The sequence below is a fragment of the Saccostrea cucullata genome, unplaced genomic scaffold (genome assembly GCF_032062105.1).
Source record: "Saccostrea cucullata isolate Sc308-1 unplaced genomic scaffold, CSIRO_AGI_Scuc_v1 ctg4302, whole genome shotgun sequence".
Lineage (NCBI taxonomy): Eukaryota > Metazoa > Mollusca > Bivalvia > Ostreida > Ostreidae > Saccostrea > Saccostrea cuccullata.
This window is the reverse complement of record NW_026931401.1, coordinates 1-20,280: the sequence shown is the minus strand read 5'-3', so window position 1 is coordinate 20,280 and position 20,280 is coordinate 1. Positions and strand designations below refer to the sequence as shown.

At 35.1% G+C, this 20,280-nt stretch overlaps 1 protein-coding gene across 1 annotated transcript in view; it reads right to left on the bottom strand.

Moving 5' to 3' along the window:
* Positions 1-17,758, bottom strand: part of LOC134232521 (nucleolar and coiled-body phosphoprotein 1-like) — a gene marked incomplete at its 5' end in the record, with an annotated part of 43,132 nt that extends 25,374 nt beyond the window's left edge. The window contains 6 exons of the mRNA XM_062714499.1: positions 5,017-5,042; positions 6,501-6,527; positions 12,866-12,943; positions 13,340-13,506; positions 17,055-17,098; positions 17,722-17,758. Of these exons, the coding sequence (XP_062570483.1) occupies positions 5,017-5,042; positions 6,501-6,527; positions 12,866-12,943; positions 13,340-13,506; positions 17,055-17,098; positions 17,722-17,758 (379 nt within the window). The remainder of the gene's footprint in view (positions 1-5,016; positions 5,043-6,500; positions 6,528-12,865; positions 12,944-13,339; positions 13,507-17,054; positions 17,099-17,721) is intronic.
* Between the last annotated feature and the right edge of the window lie 2,522 nt (positions 17,759-20,280).

Genomic DNA, 20,280 nt, shown 5'->3' with positions numbered 1-20,280 from the left:
GAACTGATGCAGCGGTGCCTGAGAAACTAACCAATTACAGATTTTCTAACCGATTAAGAATGAGCCAACCGAGTAACCGGTTAACCGATTAAATATTGCCATCCCTAGTAAAATCACTTGTTTTCATCAGTAATTGTGAGTTAGGAAAAAATCTTGGTTTTGATGTTTGATTGATTATTCTGTAGTTCATCAAATTATTTTCAAATTGACAGAACAAGCTAAAAACATAAAGACCATTCCAACATGAATAATAACTATGTTCTTCACAGAATATGCCTACAAGGCAAATTAACTTTATTCACAAAACTAAATTAAGACATGCTTTAACCCTTTCGACGCCAAAGCGACAAAAATGTCGTTTACTGTGTCAACGCCAAACCGACAAAAATGTCGCTTTGTAATGCATGTTTAACTTTTCATTTATTTATCATTTATGTCAGTTTAAATTAAATACAGTAATATCTAAATTTTGACACAAGTATAGGCCTTTATTTTTATACTGAAAGGAAAAAGAAACGCATAATAGCATAATAGCGATATATATTTAACTATATGGCCGAAAATTATGAAAATTGGTCAAATATGTATTTTGATTACTGTGCACTAAAATTGCTGGTCAAAATTACTCAACCATGAAATGTATGGTGTCACGTAGGGGAAATGATAAAAAGCCAAAAACACGTGCATGTTGATGATGACAATTTTATGATCACATTTTGTGGTGCTAATCGATGCGTTGGAGTTATAGACATCGTTTTCCGCATTTGCAATCAGTATAAATTTCGTGCAATCATGGTATGGCTGACGGAAGTTACACTGGTTCCAGTAATTGAATTGCGTAAGTGAATAAAAAGGCAACAAGATGTTGCTGTGCAGTTTGTTTTAAACTTTTCAACAAAAAAGGGTTTTTCAGTTGTCAGAGAGTAAATTAAAAGGTTTCCAACCAACCATGGCGGTGACGTTGACGCGAAACAACGTCACATCAAGACAGGGCTTTTCATCATGTCACCTCGGTTGTTGTCAAGGTATTATCACTGAAACCGATATTTATACAGCAAACTATCATACCAATATTTTCACCCTAAAATTGACAGAAATTCTCTGCTCTAATTTGGTCCGCGAGCTTGGCAACTTTTAGGTCAATTTTACTCTCACGCGCACGTACGCGTCGTGTGTGTAATGTTTTTAGCATGTTCACACTGGGAAAATGTAGCCAGTGTTTGTCGAGACTTTCTCACAAACATTCACGTGTACCAAACCAGCTGGATTCTGTAAATTCTATCCTAAAATGAAAATTCGTGGCACTCATTTGGCGGGGGGATTTGTTGGCTTTGGAATAATACAGCTTCTATCAACCATTAAGACTATTGTCGGAAGAGTTGAATAATAATCAAATGAGAAAGATAAATGCTCTGGTGAACTCAATGCACAGGAAAATCAAGGCTGTTACCAATGTGCAAGGGAGATGATGAGAATTTTTATTTTAATTTTGGGGGGTATCGACATATCAATTTCAATAACTCAGGAATTATCAGTCAAAGTCACACAAGATTTTGGTAACTTGTAGATTAAAGATGAATTAAAATGTTTGATAACAATACTGGAAAACATTTTCGAAATAATAGTTTTGATTAAATTTAAAAGTAAAATATGCGTTTCTTTTTCCTTTCAGTATAAATTGGTACTGGTCTAAATATGACGTCATATTTCTTTACATTGACGTTAAATTATGACGTAGGTTTAGGAGTACGCTAGCGGTAATCGGCAATCCTCATAAATGTCTTTTATTCCTCAGTTCAGCAGCATTAATATCATTACTGCGTTTGATACAGTCTGATTTACTTGAAGGGAAAAAAACCCAATAAATATAGATATAATTAATGATTTTTTAATTTTGAAATATGGAATAAACTTTCTCAAAACAGTACTTCATTATGTAAATGAGCCTGGTGTTTTATGTTTCTCCGCATGGTAGTAGAAAAGATTTTATTTATGATTTACCCTGAAGAACAATTTTATACACCATGGGTCCTTCTTTTACATTAAAGTAATATTTATTCTATTATATCGGAATCGATTTTTTTTTGCGAGGGGATGGCCCAAAGTGCCCTTTTTTTTGGACTGGACTTGTCTCTTTTTTCATGGTATTTGGGGAGAGGCATTGTGTCAACACAATAAAGATGTACCTAAAAATGTTGGTAATGTTTAGAAACGTACTGAGTTCGAGACCCGTAACATTATCATTGAGTCATGCCAACTTTGTTTTGAAGCGTCTTAATTATTAAAATTCTCATCAAATACTAGAAAAATGATATAAATTATATATTTAAAAGAAATTAAGTTATGCATATTTGCATTAAAAAAGTACCAGGTTATATAAGGGTCCGTTTTCTCGTATACGGCAGTTATAAATTAATAACATTTAGTATAATTATTATTTTAAAAAAGAGTAGGAGTCTCTTTTGTTCTATCTAAAGTCTTACCTTGCAATTGCTAGCTATAGGATTAATGTTTGCTTACTTTACTGTATTGTCCTGTGGTGACCCTTGTTTGTATTAATATTATGGAATAAATATGATTCTTTTATAAGGATTTCCTTACATCCTTTTACCTTGGTTAAACAGGTGCTTTTTCATTATCAATCTGACGCTTTTTTTCCTGACGCAACTATTTTACGTCTTGGTTGACGTCATAGTACGGCATCCTTGACGTTATAGTCGTAACGTTATTTGGCATCGAAAGGGTTAAAGGTGCATAGACACAGATTTGAAGTTAATATTTTCTGTAAAATATCACATCTTATGTATTGCAATAGCATTTCACATGAAAATATATTCAAAATCTTATTTTATCCAAAATACATATATTCAAACTTTAAATTTTTGGATGGGTTTGATTGAAACATCCTTGCACTTTCAAAAATTTTAATTTTATTCTTTAATACTTCAGAAAAGTGGCAATCTGGTTGTGTATTTATGAAAAATAGTAAAACATTAATCAAGAAAAATAATTATCTTCAGAATAAAAATGATTGAAAGCAAAACCCCTTCACAAGCATCGTCATTCCGTGCTTAGTGTTGAGTACTTAGTTTAGCAAATTGAACACATCTGTGAAACGTACACAATTTTTGTAAACGGTAAACTGTTACTGTTAAGGTTTACGATTCACCGGTGGGGTGTGTTCAATTGTTAAAGTCTGCTCACCACAACTGCACGGACTGACAATATACTGTGTGTATGTTTTGCTTTCGAACATTTCTACTCTGAATTTTCTGGATTATAGTTTTAATATTTTTCATTAATTCACAACAAGATTGCCAGTTTTCTTGAGCCTTAATAATAAAATTTAAAATTTGTGAAAGTGCAAGGATGTGTCAATCAAACCTGTCCAAAAATTTGAAGTTTCAATTAACTTTTAGATGAAATAAGTTTTTGCATATATTTTCATGTGAAATGCTATTGTCACAATCAATGTTGATTTTGACATAAGTATATTTATTTCTATTTTATTAGTATTGTCCTGTGGTGACCCTTGTTTGTATTATAGTGTTTATCCTGCAAGGAGCCCCATTATAAATGACGCTCAGGTGATTTATTATTTGGCCAGTCTCTATATAAGGTGATGTCTGGTTCAGACTTGTCGAAATCCGTCGGTCCTGTCGGCAAGGCCGGTAAAAATTTGTCTGGACCGATAACATTTAAGAAAACGTCAATCCAGATGACCGTTGAAAAAAATGAGCGTAATGCAAATTTAATAAAGGTCGGGATCGGGATGCGTAGTTCAAGGTCACAAACACAGAAAAAAATGGCCGCGTACGCAGCATGTTGACGCTAGCTAAGTAAATTTGTTATAGCAAAGTCATAAAACTTGTCATTTATGTCTATGTTAAAGACTCTCTATCCCAAGAAAGGAAACTTGTTAGATTGAAGGCTATTGAAAAAATAAAGGACATTTTGGTGCTTTTATTCATATGATTTTACCAGCATCAAAATGACGTACAAGTATCTGGTCTGACAAAAGTTTGACTGGTCCGACAAAACAGTCGACTGTGTCAGACCAAATGTCTGACAGCGTTTTAAAAATTTCGACAAGTCTGCTGGTTTGTCTTGGGTGGCGCATGTTTTCCTTGACCAGTGAAAGTAGTTTCACGTCCATGGAGGGTTAGATAGTTTTATTCGTGGTAACTGAATCTCTTATCAGGGTAAGTGCAATTTATTTTACATTTATTATATTGAAAAGTAATGCAGTGTTTATATCAATTGAGCATATTCTATTTTTATCCACGAGAGGTGTTCTGAATTGTATACGGGAAATGTTACCACGTGCACGTGCCGTGAGTTTAAGCATAAAGTAATGATACAAGTTTATTACTCAGAGTGTAAAGTTATATTGTACATTATTTTGCTACAGTACGAAACAGTGTGATATATATTAGTTAAAACTGTATGTTTGAAAAACTATATGTGTAAACATTTATGATGTGTTACACGAAAGTTTGGTGCTGTCGGCGGTGGCAACCTGGTCGACTACACGAGGACGTAGTACGCTAGGCCGAGGCCGTGTGTGGGGATGTCCTGGTTTTGTCAGCATTGTGGATGCTTAAGACGCTTTGGATTGGCACGGGACGTCGACTGGATTGGATTGGATGAGAGGGGATGTTGTGGCATGTAGTGCAAGGGCGTGGTACCCGTAGGTCATGGACCGTTAAACACAGTAAATGGACATGGACGGCTATAGGAGCAAGGTCCCAGACTAACGGGAATAGACATTTTGAAATTATGCTTTTATTTTCAACTTGTATATTTGTACATATTTCTTTTTATATAAAATTGTAAATAGAAAAAAATCTTGTAATCACTGATCAAGCTTAGGGTGTCCTGACAGCTATTGCGATATATAAGTTGTGATCTTGTACAGAAAATTTGAGAAAATATTAACTTCAAATCTGTGTCTGCACCTTTAATCACATTATACACATATAGATAAATGCTTATATGAAATAAATCCTTACTCACCGATGAACAGAAGGGGCATTTGGAAACTGAAAAAAAGCAAAGTATGGAATATTTAGAAACAATATGTTATATTAATTGTTTTCATTTAGAATTTATTTATTACTTTAACATAAAAGTAAATAAAACAAGAGGCCCATGGGCCACATCGCTCACCTTAGTAACTTGGGTGATGCAGATCTTTTTAAAAGATTTGTTCTATATATATTTTTATGTAAAACTTGGATTCCCCATTGTGGCTCCGCCCTATGCCCGAGGGTCATGATTTTAACAATTTAATATCTACACTACCCAAGGATGCTCCCACATAAGTTTCAGCTTTCCTGGCCAAGTGGTTCTTGAGAAGAAGATTTTCAAAGATTTGTTCTATATATTTCTTTGTAAAACTTGGATTCCCTATTGTGGCCCCGCCCTACCCCCGGGGGTCATGATTTTTACAATTTAATATCTACACTACCCAAGGATGCTTCCACATAAGTTTCAGCTTTCCTGGCCCAGTGGTTCTTGAAAAGAAGATTTTTAAAGATTTGTTCTATATATTTCTATGTAAAACTTGGATTCCCTATTGTGGCCCCGCCCTACCCTCGGGGGTCATAATTTTTACAGTTTAATATCTACAGTGCCCCAGGATGCTTCCACATAAATTTCAGCTTTCCTGGCCCAGTGGTTCTTGAGAAGAAGATTTTTAAAGATTTGTTCTATATATTTCTATGTAAACTTTGGATTCCCTATTGTGGCCCCAGCCTACCCCGGGGGGTCATGATTTTTACAATTTAATATTTACACTACCAAAGGATGCTCCAACATATGTTTCAGCTCTCCTGGCCGAGTGGTTCTTGAGAAGAAGATTTTTAAAGATTTGTTCTATATATTTCTATGTAAAACTTGGATTCCCTATTGTGGCCCCGCCCTACCCCCGGGGGTCATGATTTTTACAATTTAATATCTACACTACCCAAGGATGCTTCCACATAAGTTTCAGCTTTTCTGGTCCAGTGGTTCTTGAAAAGAAGATTTTTAAAAATTTTTCTAAATATTTCTATGTAAAACTTGGATTCCCTATTGTGGCCCCGCCCTACCCCCGGGGGTCATGATTTTAACAATTTAACATCTACACTACCCCAGAATGCTTCCACATAAATTTCAGCTTTTCTGGCCCAGTGGTTCTTGAGAAGAAGATTTTTTAATGACCCCACCCTATTTTCGTATTTTCTTGATTATCTCCCCTTGGAAGGGGTTTTGGCCCTTGATTTTAACAATTTAAATTCCCATTCACCCAAGGATGCTTTGTACCAAGTTTGGTTAAAATTGGCCCAGTGGTTCTTGAGAAGAAGTTGAAAATGTGAAAAGTTTACAGACGGACGGACGGACGGACAGCTAGACGGACGGACGGACGGACGGACGGCACACCGGGTGATAAAAAGCTCACTTGAGCTTTCAGCTCAGGTGAGCTAAAAAAGAAAAGAAAAATAGAGCATTGAACTTACATTGGGATCTTTGTTTCCTATCAGTATCTGTAACAAAACAGAGGATAGGAATGAGTTTTTTTGGGGGGGATTTATCTAGGATTTGGGGGAAACTACCCTTTCTTTGAAAATTGGGAAAATCAGCTGGGGTCTGGGGCAAATCCAAATCCCCATTGGGTGCATGGCAAGCACAAATGGGAAATGTAACTGAATTTCATCATTCTTATGACCACTTAGATCGCATATAATACCAAAGTAAAACCATATTTCACATCTTCTGAACATTTCACAATAAATTTCCTCTATTTATGAAGGAAAAAAAAATATTCAAGCTTTTTATCATTGTCAGGCAATTTTTTTTACTCATCAAGAGAAAAAAAGGTAGAACTTGTGGATAAGGGATGGCTACCCTCAAGAATAACTAACATGTATGGACAAACACCCATATTGATATTATATACCACCCCCTACTTTTCAACCTGGGGAAATAACTCCCTTTAGGCCAAATATGGAGGAAAAACCCTTAGCCACATAAAAAACAAGAGGCACACGGGCCTTACCGGTCACCTGAGTATCATGTAACAACTTTCCAACAATTGAACTTGGTTCGTGTGTTAAACCAGAGGCCATGAAATTCACAATTTTGAAAGAGGCACCATTGCTTATCATAACTATGCACTTTGCTTGCTTACTTTGATTACTTAAAACCCAGAGGTAGATCAGAGTAACAGAGAAAATGCACCTCCACTTTATAACCAGTTGTGCACCCCACCCCAAAGGAACCACTGACCCTGAGGCCATATATTTCAAAATTCTGGAAATTTTATCATAAGTTTTATTTCATCATAAATGGTGATTAATACCAAAGAGCAGATTTCAAAGCATTTATTTATTTTCAGACTTTGTAACCCCCCCCCCCCCCCCCCCCTTCGATACACCTTACCCAGGGGGCATGAAATTAACCATTTTGCTAGATGCACATTTCTTCATCATAAATATATACAGTGTGGTGCCATAAGTGTTTCACGGTTACACATTACTGAAGAAAAATTAAAACTATCTTTCAACTTTAATCTCTGTTTTCTATAATATTATACATCGTTCTATAATCAATTTTGGATATAAGACAAGAGGCCCACGGGCCTTATAGGTCACCTGAGTATCATGTAACAACTTTCCAGCGATTGTATTTGGTTCGTGTTTTAAGCCAAAAGCCATGAAATTCACAAATTTTGGAAAAGGCACCATTGCTTATCAAAGGGCAGATTTCAAAGCATTAATTTATTTTATTAGTCAAAGTACCCCCCTGGTACCCCTGACCCAGCAGCCCTGAAATAATCTACTTTGAAAGAGCCCCTTCATTATAAGGCCAGCATTTTTTTATGTTTTGGTTTAGTTATGAACATGAGAATAAAAAAGTGCCGAAGGAAAAGGAAATAAAAATTTTTTTTGATAAATCATTAACATTTGTACATTCTTTTTTAATGCTATCCTAATAGGCTCCTTACCACTGGACACATAATGCTTACAAATAGGAAAGTAGAAGATTTAATTGCTTATTTCATCATCTGTCAGTTTGGGCCAGTTATATAAATTTTGTGATGTTGATCCAAATATATTTTAAAAAATCAATTCTTTAAAAGTCTTTCAATATATCTTCATTTTTTTTAATATGTGTTAAGTGAATGTGTAGACATTGTTCTAAAATTTACTTGATGCCTAAAATTATAATTCCTATCATAAAACAGACAGGGAGTATTGGGGAGTAGGGTCAACATTTTTTAATTAAGTGTAAAATAATTTTTCTGGCTGATACAAATGATACTACATGCCTGTATATATTTGTATATTCTTGCCTTTTAATAATTGAATTTTTTTTATTTCTTCAGGTTATTGTTTATTTCTTCCTCAAATGGACTTCACTTCTCCCATAGTTTTATTCATTACATCTGATGCATAAGCAACCCTTTTCTGAAGAATGGTGCGTAGACTGTAAGCTATAACAGAGACCTAAACAATGTCCCTGGCAATATGCAATAGCTACCACGGGCAGTTTAAAACCTGGGGGAGGAAAATAATTTACAGTTACTTTTGAAACGAATACATAATTATCTCACCAGCATGTCATTGTGCAACAAAGTCGTCAGCATTTTATTTGTCCTTTGAACGGGTGAAACGTTTTGAATGGCACTCTTATCGATGGGTTTTACACTAAACCAATCTATCTTCTCAGATCTAGCTTTATTTACCCACCGTTTCATCGTAAAAACGGAAGTGCGAGTTCGTAAATTTGAAATCTCGATCCGACTCAAATTTGACATCGGAAAGAAAAAAATTGTTTTATTTTTTCTGAAAATTCAAAACCTTGAGCGGAGGGTTTGTAAAACTGAGTCCCCACCCTATAACAAGGACCCCTGACCCTGGGGCCATAAAACTCACAATTTTGGTAGAGGCACTCTTGCTTATCATAACTATGTACTTAATTAATTTATTTAATACCCAGGAGCAGAGAAGAAGATTTTCAAAGAATTCATGTATTTTCACTATATAATCAATAGAGCCCCGCCCTAACACCAGAACCCCTGACCCTGGGGCCATAAAATTCACAATTTTGGTAGAGGCACTCTTGCTCATCATAACTATGTACTTAGTTGGTTTATTTAATACCCAGGAGCAGAGAAGAAGATTTTCAAAGAAATAATGCATTTTCACTAACTTCTTATTTAGCCCCGCCCTAGCACTAGAACCCCTGACCCCAGGGCCATGAATTTCACAATTTTGGTAGAGGACTCATTGCTGATTACAATCATGCGAACAGTTTGACTGCTTGATGTCCAGGAGTAAAGAAGAAGATTTTTAAAGATTGCATTAATTTTAGTGGTTTTGGCCCCACCCCTCAGGCCCCAGGGGGCAGGGATCATGAAATTCACAATTTTTGTTCCCCTTCACCCATAGATGCTTTGTGTCAAATTTGGTTGAAATTGGTTCAGTGGTTGCAGAGAAAAAGCTGAAAATGTTCAAATGTTAACGCACGACGAACGACGCACGACGAACGACGACGGACGAAATATATAGCAATAGGGTCACCTGAGTAAACTCAGGTGACCTAAAAATAGAAGTTATGTACGTCATTCGGGATTCCCCTGGTGCACGTGGGGCTATTTTTAGATATCCTAGCAGGCATAAATAATCATGGCTGCAAATCGTCGTGAATGTCTTCAGTTCTAAAAGAACAGATCATGCGTCTTAATGACGAAGGTAGAAACAAATCTGAAATAGCCAAAATTACAGTATATGACCGCTCCACAATCTCCAAGTTTTTGGGAGAGATTTTCTATGCGGCAAAGTGTCACGAATAACCCTTGAAGCGGACGACCAAAATGTATGACTGATCAGTCAGATTGCGTCTTGAACAGGTTCGTAATGAAAGATATAGGAAAAGTTTGAGTGATTTAACATCAGAATTTAAATAGATCTATACCAAATCCACTGTCAAAACGATCAGATCAGCGTAGATTGCAGTTTTTGAATTATAATCGTCGGAAAATTGCCAAGACTCTTACCATCTCGAATGTGAACAGACAAAAGCGTGTTGAATGGTGTCGAGATCACAGACAGTGGTCTGTGGATCAAAACTGGAAAAAAGTCATATTTTCTGATGAAACTCAAGTCATGTTTGGAACGGACAGAAAAGTTTATGTCTGGAGAAAGGCCGATGAAAAATGGAGACCGGAGTGCCTCGGAATACGTTCGGTCCGTAATGGTGGAGTCCGCCTATCTGTTTCGTTTTGGGGCTGTATCTGCTATTCAGGAGTGGGCTTACTTACACCAATAGATGGAAATTTAAACACAGATAAGTACATCACCCTTCTACATAATAATTTGTGGCGAGTTGTTGTCAAACATTTTAGTAACAACCCCTGGATATTTCAAGAGGATAACTGTCCTGCCCACATGTCAGCTAGGGCTATAGAATGGAAACAACAAAATAATATCCCTTATTTAGAGTGTGCCATCTCAATCACCAGACCTAAATCTCATAGAAAATGTATGGAGATCAATTAAAATTAAACTTTCAAGGGAGCAAGTTAACATCAAAACAAGGCAAGAACTTGTTGACTGTGTGCTGCAGATCTGTACATCCCTCAGCCCAGTGTATAAACAGGGTTTATACAAAATCTTGCCAAACAGACTAAATGCTGTAATTAAAGCTAAAGGTCATGCAACCAAATCCTAAAAGAATATCAGAAGCCTGTAATCAACAATAGTAAGGTAAGTGGATTTTTTGTAACACTGAATTTTGACGTGATGATAACGTGAAACACTTATGGCACCACACTGTATATACTTGAATCATTTGCATAATACAGTTAAACTTCGTTATCTCGACATCGACGGGACAGTCGGAAAATGTCGAGATATCCGAGGTGTCAAGATATCAGAGTTGAGACTCGACGTCCTTAATTTTACTGCATTGTAAAACCAAAGACCTAAACTGAACAGACGTGTACCTACAGGTACCTATATGTCTTCAATTTAGACTGTAAGTCGTTTGTTTCAGCTATCCCTCTACATTTATTAGAAAATCTAAAGAAGTTATTCACAAATGTTATTCATGAAATGCTCTCTTTTTTATCAAAATCTTCTCATTTCACTAGAAACCGTTTTCAATCCAGCATTCGATCCGCGTGCCATAAATAGCAGCCATTAGGTCAGAACAGGATTCGAAATGCGCTTTATAAACTCCGAACCGGAACGGTGCAAAGTCGACTTCCGAGATACGGAAAAAAAATTAATGCGCATATTTTTAAAAAAATTTCATTTCACATCTTTTTTTTTTTATTTCATAATCATTCATCATGAACTTTCAATTCATTTTCAAACCAAAATTTAAATGGAATTGGGCATTTAACAAACGTTACCTATGCATCCACATTACGGCTGATGCAATTGTCGTGCATGTCGTAAGTTTGATTTATTCATGTTTAATGCATTTTTACCACAATTTTTAAGTTAAATTGAATCCAATGTGTATATTATTTATTGTTATTCAGTTACATTTTTTTTAAACAAAATGTTTAAGTTTTGTTAGATTTCGACACAAATAAACGGTTGTACATTTACGCAGAATTGAGAAGATTTACCAATGATAATTACCCAAGCTGAACATTAAACAATTAACGTATTGGAGACTCCGAGGGGGCTTGGGATTCCTCTACAAATACATTTTTACAGAGCAGTATGTAGTCAAAACATGGGTGGGAAAGGTGTGAATTTCTTACGACGTCGAGATAAACGAGGTGACAAACTGACCAGCTGACAAACAATTAGGTTAAGTAAAACAGAAAATTGCACTGATGTCGACATATACCAGGTAAATTTTGCTCTTGGGGCTGTGAAATACGTCGAGATAAGCGAGGTAGTCGACATTACCGAGGTCGACATATCAGAGTTTTTGCAAATCATTTATATAGTAAATAATGCCGGGACCGCGGACCGACGTCGACATATCCCAGGTTGTCGACATATCCGATGTCGAGATACCGAAGTTTACCTGTATCCAGAAGCAAAGGAAAAGATTTTCAAAGAATTAATGTATTTTACTATATAATCAAAATAGCGCCCCCCTTACACCAAATGGCAAAACCCCTGACAAAAGGGCCATGAAATACACAAATTTGGTTAAGGCACTCTTACTCATCATAACTATGTACTTAGTTAGTTTATTTAATACCCAGGAGCAGAGAAGATTTTCAAAGAATTAATGCATTTTCACTGTATAATCAATAGAGCCCTGCCCTAACACCAGAACCCCTGACCGTGGGGCCATAAAATTCGCAATTCTGTAAGAAGCACTCTTGCTCATCATAACTAAGTACATTTACTTTATTTAATACCCAGGAGCAGAAAAGAAGATTCTCAAAGAATTAATGCATTTTCACTATATAACCAATAGAGCCCCATCCCACCACAGAACCTCTAACCCAGGGGCCATGAATTTCACAATTTTGGTTGAGGACTCAGTGCTGATTGCAATCATGCCAACAGTTTGACTGCTTGAAGCCCAGGAGTAAAGAAGATGATTTTTTAAGATTTCATTAATTTTAGTGGTTTTGGCCTCATCCCTCAGGCCCCAGGGGGGCGGGGACCATTAAATTCACAATTTTTGTTCCCTCCACCCATAGATGCTTTATACCAAATTTGGTTGAAATTGGTTCAGTGTTTTCAGAGAAGAAGCTGAAAATGTTCAAATGTTAACACACGACGCACGACAGACGACGACGGATGAAAGCGGATAGCAATAGACCTAAAAAATCATATTCCTCATGCTGAATTAAAAGAATGATATTGTTACAGCCGTGACCTTTGACCTCACTAAAACTGACCTTGATGACATTTTTGTTTTTCTCCATCAAGTCCCAAGCTACATCAATCATCTGCTGCAGGCTCATGTGGGTCTTTGTCTAAAATCAATGATAAAGAAAGTGGTTATTAAAAATAATCAACAAATAGAACTACTGAAAAACAACAAAACATTAACTTTTTCAAGTTTTGCACTGATCAAAAAGGCTACAAAAATATTTGTTATAAAAAATTACTCATGTAGTTAGTTAAAAGGTATTATTGTTGCAGCTCAGTGCTTGGTACAAAAGAACTTGATTTAATGACAAAATCAGAGAGATTGTGCTCCTTTTTCAAGATCATATATCAAAGCCATGGTGAAACGAGTGGAAGCAGCTCATTATGATTTTCAGTAAGTAAAATTTAATCCTAAAACACAATCAGGATGAGTAGGTGCAAAATGGAATTCTGTCCCCAACACTTTAGTCACTTAAAAAATCAAAGTTTTAGATACAAACCACATGGCAAATTTTTGTCCAGGCAGCTCTGCAAACATCAGGAGAATGATTTTCGACCTTGACCTCCTCCCACACTGACTCTGGCAGTCTGTTGTGTTGTGGGGAGGGCTGCTTAATGGATGACTCCAACGAGTCTAAGAGAGATCTAAACTCATCCATAGTCCAATCTACACAAAAAATAAACAACTATATTACACAAATGTCAAAATCAAGCTTTATCAATATTACACAAATGTCACAATCAAGCTTTATCAATATTACACAAATGTCAAAATCAAGCTTATTACACAAATGTCAAAATCAAGCATTATTGATTATCCAAACTTTAATTATCAGTTTTACAAATTCTGATAATAACACTTTAATTTTTGGTAAACTTTCTGAAACCAATAAATTACTCTCCCCTTAATAAGGCATGCCACTTCACTTGGGCTGTATATTGAGCAAAAAAATTTCGATACAATACAATATTCTTTAAAGCGATATGCAATATATTTGATTCTTAAACAAGTTCATTAAAAAAGTCATTTAATGCATGAATTTATAAAGACAAAGTGTTTTATAATCCATTTCAAAGTTCTTGCCTCAATGCTATTACAAATAACCCTTCAAATTAAAACATTTAATGACTGAAAAATCAGCATGTTAAAATAAAATCATCTAGTACGAGGGCCGTTCAAAAATTACGCGGACTTGTTGCACAGAAGAAATATTTGAGGACATAATAGGGCAAAATTTCACAAATAATATAAAAGGATCTTTACTTATATGGTCTTCAAAATTTCATATCAAAATTTTGTAAATTGGTATTAATTTTGAGTGATTTTTAAGGATATACCATTAAGTCACGGCGCAGCAAAATCTTCGACGTCACAAGCATTATAAAAAAATGTGATCGAGCTTTCATTTTCTCAACATTTTCCCTTGAGTACCTGTATAGTTTGAGTTACCTTATCTACTCAACATCAAAACACCATTATTTGTCAAGCTTAACATATATTAAACAAGTAAAGAATATTCTATTTTTTTTGTTTTAAAACCAAAAACTACTTATGAGATATAGTGTGATATTGGTGACTCTCAATCACGTTCTTTACAGTTTGGATAAAGTTAACTTTTCGTCTATAATCTTCTTCCCGTCCTCCCGTATAGCCTTTTTACAGAGGTCTAACTGTCTAAAATTTCAATTTGCTATTTGTGGGTGAATGTCACGAGTAGCCTAGTTTACTACATGTTTTATTATGCATATTTTGGATCTATATTGCGGATATCTCGAGCATTACACATATTTTAACAAAAGTGTGGTGCGCCGTCAATTCAGGAGACGTCATTTTCACAGTCGTTTTCACGGGAATCGCATCAGAGAAAAATCACTATACTTCTGTTAGTACTTCAAATGTTACGTCCGAAATCTAAATACAGAATAATAGAACAATTTAAAGGTACATTTGAGAAAATTGTTGAAAAATATCGCGAATTTTAGAAAATCAATGAGTTTAATTTTTGAATCCGCATGCTTTTGCTTCAATTTTTTTGTCGTGCGCCGTACCTCTCCATCAACGATATCAACATACCGATAATTTTAGAATTTTTTTAAAATACAGAAATTTTGCCCAAAATTTATTGGAATCTTTAAGATACATATTTCTGTGAAATTTTATAACTATATGACGTATATAAGAGTAAAAAATAGCACAGTCCGCGTAATTTTTCATCGGCCCTCGTATGTATTTTGTAATAATCATATAGGTTCTGCTATGTCCATAATGATTATTTTTATTGGTCAGTTTTAAATTTAAAAAGTTAAATATAATGTGTAGTGATTAAAATTCCCATCTTTTTTCACAGAATTAGAAGAAAAATGACTGCGTGATACGTATTGGAAGTTATTTTTCGATACGGTATGATTCTTGAATATCGATGCGTATCTATATATATTTACATTTCCAATGTCTTTGTCCGATATAAAATTACAAATTGTAAATGTACTTTATTTCCCTATCAATGTTTTGGCGCGGTTAAAAAATCAAAGTACTCAGAAGTAGAGAGAGCCGGGCTCATTTACAGAGTAGAATGGATTTCTTACATGAATCTCGTTTATATTCTGATGAAAAAATTATTTTAAAACGATCAATATAAATGATAAGACACTGACAGTGAGTTTTTCAATCCTAACACCACGGTCCGATTTTGTCAGAATCAGAATTAATCTGGTACCGCAGCTAAATGTAGGCCAGTCTGGTTCCCTCTCCTGCTTTACCTCGTATGTGCAGAGAACTACGATAACACTGATGATAAAAAATCCTTAAGCTAATGAACTATGTTCTTTGACTTATGAAGTTTTCAAAGTCATTACTAATGTTTATTTTATATAGATAAAACTTCGTTTTATTTTTGTTGCTTTATTTAGCGTTTGTATTATCTCAAAAGCGGTTGAGAGTAAGAGAACTATATTTTTGCACGTAAGTTTAAAATGGTGACTATGGGGTTAACATCCTGCCTTGAACAGGATCACATAAGCCGGCAATTGCTCTTTGAGCAATAAGCCCGGCTAAAAATCACGTGCAGGGCTGAACAAATAGCTAGACAGAAGCCAGGCTTGGAGCATGTGGATTGGCGGAATCAAAGCATGTAAATGTCCGGAATAACTGTCAGATTTTTTAATTTAGTGACGATGATCAATCGATTGGCTTGTGTGAAAATTTAAGCATAAATGCCAGATTTTCATGCAAGCCAATCGATTGATCACATCATGAAATCGAAAAATAAGACAGTTATTCCATAACCCTTTTAACACTGTAGACCGATACATCGGTCTGATAAAATTTTGTCTTGGAACACGGTAGACCGATACATCGGTACTTGATACACTAAACTGAAAGCAAAACATTTATTCTTAGAAATAGAAAGTGTTCTCTGCGCAAAATCTTTCGCTATGAATTATGGGTAGATGATGTAAACATCCGTTAACAAATATGGTGGACCACATGGCGAAAACCACGAAAAAATAAGGAAAATTAGATGATTAGTAAAGAAAACGAAGAAGAAAGCAAAATGGCGGTAAACAACGAAATGTCCGATCCTTCTGGCGATGAAAGATTTAATAAAATCAGGGAATTAGACATTATAGATGTTTCTAAACAACAAAAATATGAGTTATTAGCAATGTTGTGAAATCTTATCGGAGAAAGTTCGACTCGGAATCGGAATATCAAGGCTCCTAAACAGAGGATGTTTTCCACGTCCACTTCTTCCGATGTCCTGAAACACACTGTTTTATTTATTAATAATTATGGACTTACTTTTCAATAAATTCTGACATATCGCATATCATTTTACTTGCAAATAATTTCTCTTTTGAACGATGGTAAGAACATAATAGATTTTGAAACTTCATAGCAGCAAATTTATTAAATATTGCATAAGATCCGTTATAAAATGTAATTATGAATTTTATTAGTGTTTTTGACATGATAAATAATTTTGTATATATCTAAAATTTATATCATTTAAAAGAGAAATGCCTCACCTTTCTAATGATGTGTCATTTATTAAAATATTCAAAAAAATAAAGAAGTTATAGTATTTTTTGTGATGGAAGGTGAAATGTTTAGTCAGGCCCCAAGTTACTCAGTGTACCAGGGGTTGGTTGATAGAAGTTACTCAGTGTTGAAAGAGTTAAATTAATACTGCCCTAGTCTCCACTCATTTTTACCTGTTAAATGTTTTCCGGCATTTTTGTCTTCTTTTTTTCCTCCTCTGTAAACACAAATGAAAACAAATTAGCTTTAACTTAATTTATTATGCTATATCTGAACTGTGGGGAAAAGACATTCTATAAATAGTGTCATTTGATATTCACAGGTAACATGTCTAGGTACAGACTTAATAACTCCTGGGGCTTCATCTCACTACCCAGATATTAATGATTGTTAAGACTTGAAAGCGTTTCAATATATACTTTTATATACTGTATAAGTACTGTTTTCCGCGTGGTATTAATTTACGCTATGACGCGCTCATCATTTTTCTGCGGAAATTTGTCCAAGCGTACTTAATATAATTGTAAGGCAAATATAGTGACAATCTAGAAAATCCGCGTAATTTTCTACCGGCGGATTAAACAGAAATTGAGATTCCATGGAATTATGACCCCGTGGAAAAAAGTACGTCTACAGTATTTTTAAAAAAACATTGCTAGGTAACATTATTTTACGCACAAAGTGCTCATCTTGATTTTACTGAAAACAATGAAAAACAACTCAAACCATCATGAAGTTGTTGACAGTATTCGGTGTATTTAAAGGTCTCAGTTTTATATCCGAAGCACATTATACAGAAGAAAAGGTCAAAAACATAAAAAGGTCAAGACAAGGTCCTACTTTCTGGATGTCACTCTGTCCTTGTCTTGTGATGAATCTGAAACAAGTCAATCAGGCATATTTACAGTAAACAATTGTATATCATGCTGTCTCAATGACATATTTACAGGTAAACAATTGTATATCATGCTGTCTCAATCAGGCATATTTACAGGTAAACAGTTGTATATCATGCTGTCTCAATCCAGCATATTTACAGGTAAACAATTGTATATCATGCTGTCTCAATAGGCATGTTTACAGGTAAACAATTGTATATCATGCTGAGTCCTAAACAAGAAATCTGTGAGCCAATGCTCACTAGTAATACCCCCGCTCTGATATAAGCACTATCATGTTAATATACACAAGTTCAATTACAGGCAGATGCACAGAAAAATATGAAGATGACATCAGATTCATATCAAAATTAATCCCACCATATGGCATGCCTCAACAAAGAGTGTGATAAAATTTCAAGCATCTGCTATGATTAGCTAATGAGAATAAAGTGCCGCGCCACAGCATGATATGCCCGTCAAAAAATTACAATCTTTTTGAACAGTTTAGTGTGCAAGAAAATCATATCAACCTTGATTCTAAGATTTCCATGATTTTTCCATTCCTTAAAACATTTATCCATCCCCTGTGATGTAGGCATTATAATTATAATAAATATTACATCATTGACAGATTTCTATGCTGGTTCAGTGTTAGACCTAGTCAAATGCCCATCATATTAAACAATATCAAATTAGTCTCAACACTTAATCTATACCAAATTAATTTTGAAAAGAAAAGGCCTGGCCATCAAATGACATATGCTATAAACTGACCAGCACTTCTTCTGTCTAATCCCCAAAGGATACAGATAAGACGCTTGATCAGCTAGCCTTCCTACACTGAACTCATTAATTAATCTTTAACTGGATGCTTGTCTACTTATTACTACCAAGAGATGAATGGGTCTGCACTATCTACCATAAATTTTTTTTAAACATATAAAATATTCAACAATTTTTTTTGGTTGAAATTTAATGTCCGACAGGTTTTAATATGTAATTCATTTGGACATGCTGATTCCACCCCACCCCTTAAAATTAGTTTTTTTATTAATAATATTATATAATATCAGATTAGTCTACTATGCAATATCAAATTTGTTTTAATTACTTTTCATAAAATTCATTTTAAAACTTAGGCTAGCCAACAAGAGCTATTTTCAATCCAACAGGCTTACCCCATCTGCCCAATACTCAAGGGATATAGATAATACCAATGCTTTGTCAGTTAGCTCGTCGCACTCAAAACCCATTTAATTTCTCTCTAATTTGACATGCAATTTTCTGTTATCAGAATTCTTCTTGACCAGTGCTTGATAATTACACTCACGGGAGAGGTGGAATTTCTCTAACACATATTTGTTATAGATTGCTGTCAAGTACTTAGTATATGCTTAAAAAATAAGTATTTTCTTGATTTAACACTTTTTTTAATAAGAAGAGAGCAATACTCTTACATAATTTGGGATGCTTAAATGAATAGTAAAAAGACACATTTTTTTTTTTTTATTTCACTTAAATTAAAGGTCACAGTGACCTTGAATACGGTCGCGACACACCTTCTACCTAAGATGCATAAACTGGCCAAGTTTCATAATTGTTAGTCTTTCTAGTTTTCTAGTTTGTTATGGGCTGGAAAGGATTTTTCCATATTTGGCTATAACTTCTTAATAGGAGCCCAGCGACCTACTTTTTGTGCGCGACACCCTTCTACCCAAGATGCATAACAGATGACAAAGTTTGATAATCCTAGGCCTAATAGTATTAAAGTTATGAGCCAGAAAAGAAAAAGCTTAACGGACCAGATGGACAGACGGATGGACACGAAGCCTATAACATAATACGTCCCGTCTTAAGACGGGCGTATAAAATGCGACGAAGATTTGTTATGAAACGGACAGGCAAGCACAGACAAACAGGAAGTTGACATCGGATTTGTACAAAAATGCATTCCATAAAATGGCATGCCTCAGAGAAGATTGTTTTAAAATATCAAGCATCTGTGATGAGTAGTTGCTGAGAACTCCTACAAAATTTGTTATATATGAAATGACAGATGCACAGAAAAATAGGAAGTTGACATCGGATTTGACCAGAAATGTATCCCACCATATGGCATGCCTCAGAGAAGATTGTATTAAAATTTCAAGCATCTGTGATGAGTAGTTGCTGAGAAAACTGTGACAAAAAATTTGTGACGGACAGACACACGGATGGACAGACAGACACACAAAGGTAAAACAGTATATCCCCCTCTCCTTCGGAGCGGGGGTATAATGCTCAGACAGGAATTTATCATGTTTAATGGCATGAGACAAATCTTAACCTTAAAACTGGTAGAAGGAATACAGAAGTTTCAACTTGAATCGGTGGACATCGGTACCTGGCCTGGGGGCCATAAAACTTAGACAAGCTCACTTTTGATCTCAGTCTCACTTTTCCACTCTATATATTTCTTTGGTAAAAGTGAAACTAAGGTTAGAAGTGAGCTGAGTAAGTTTTATGGCCCCCACAGGCC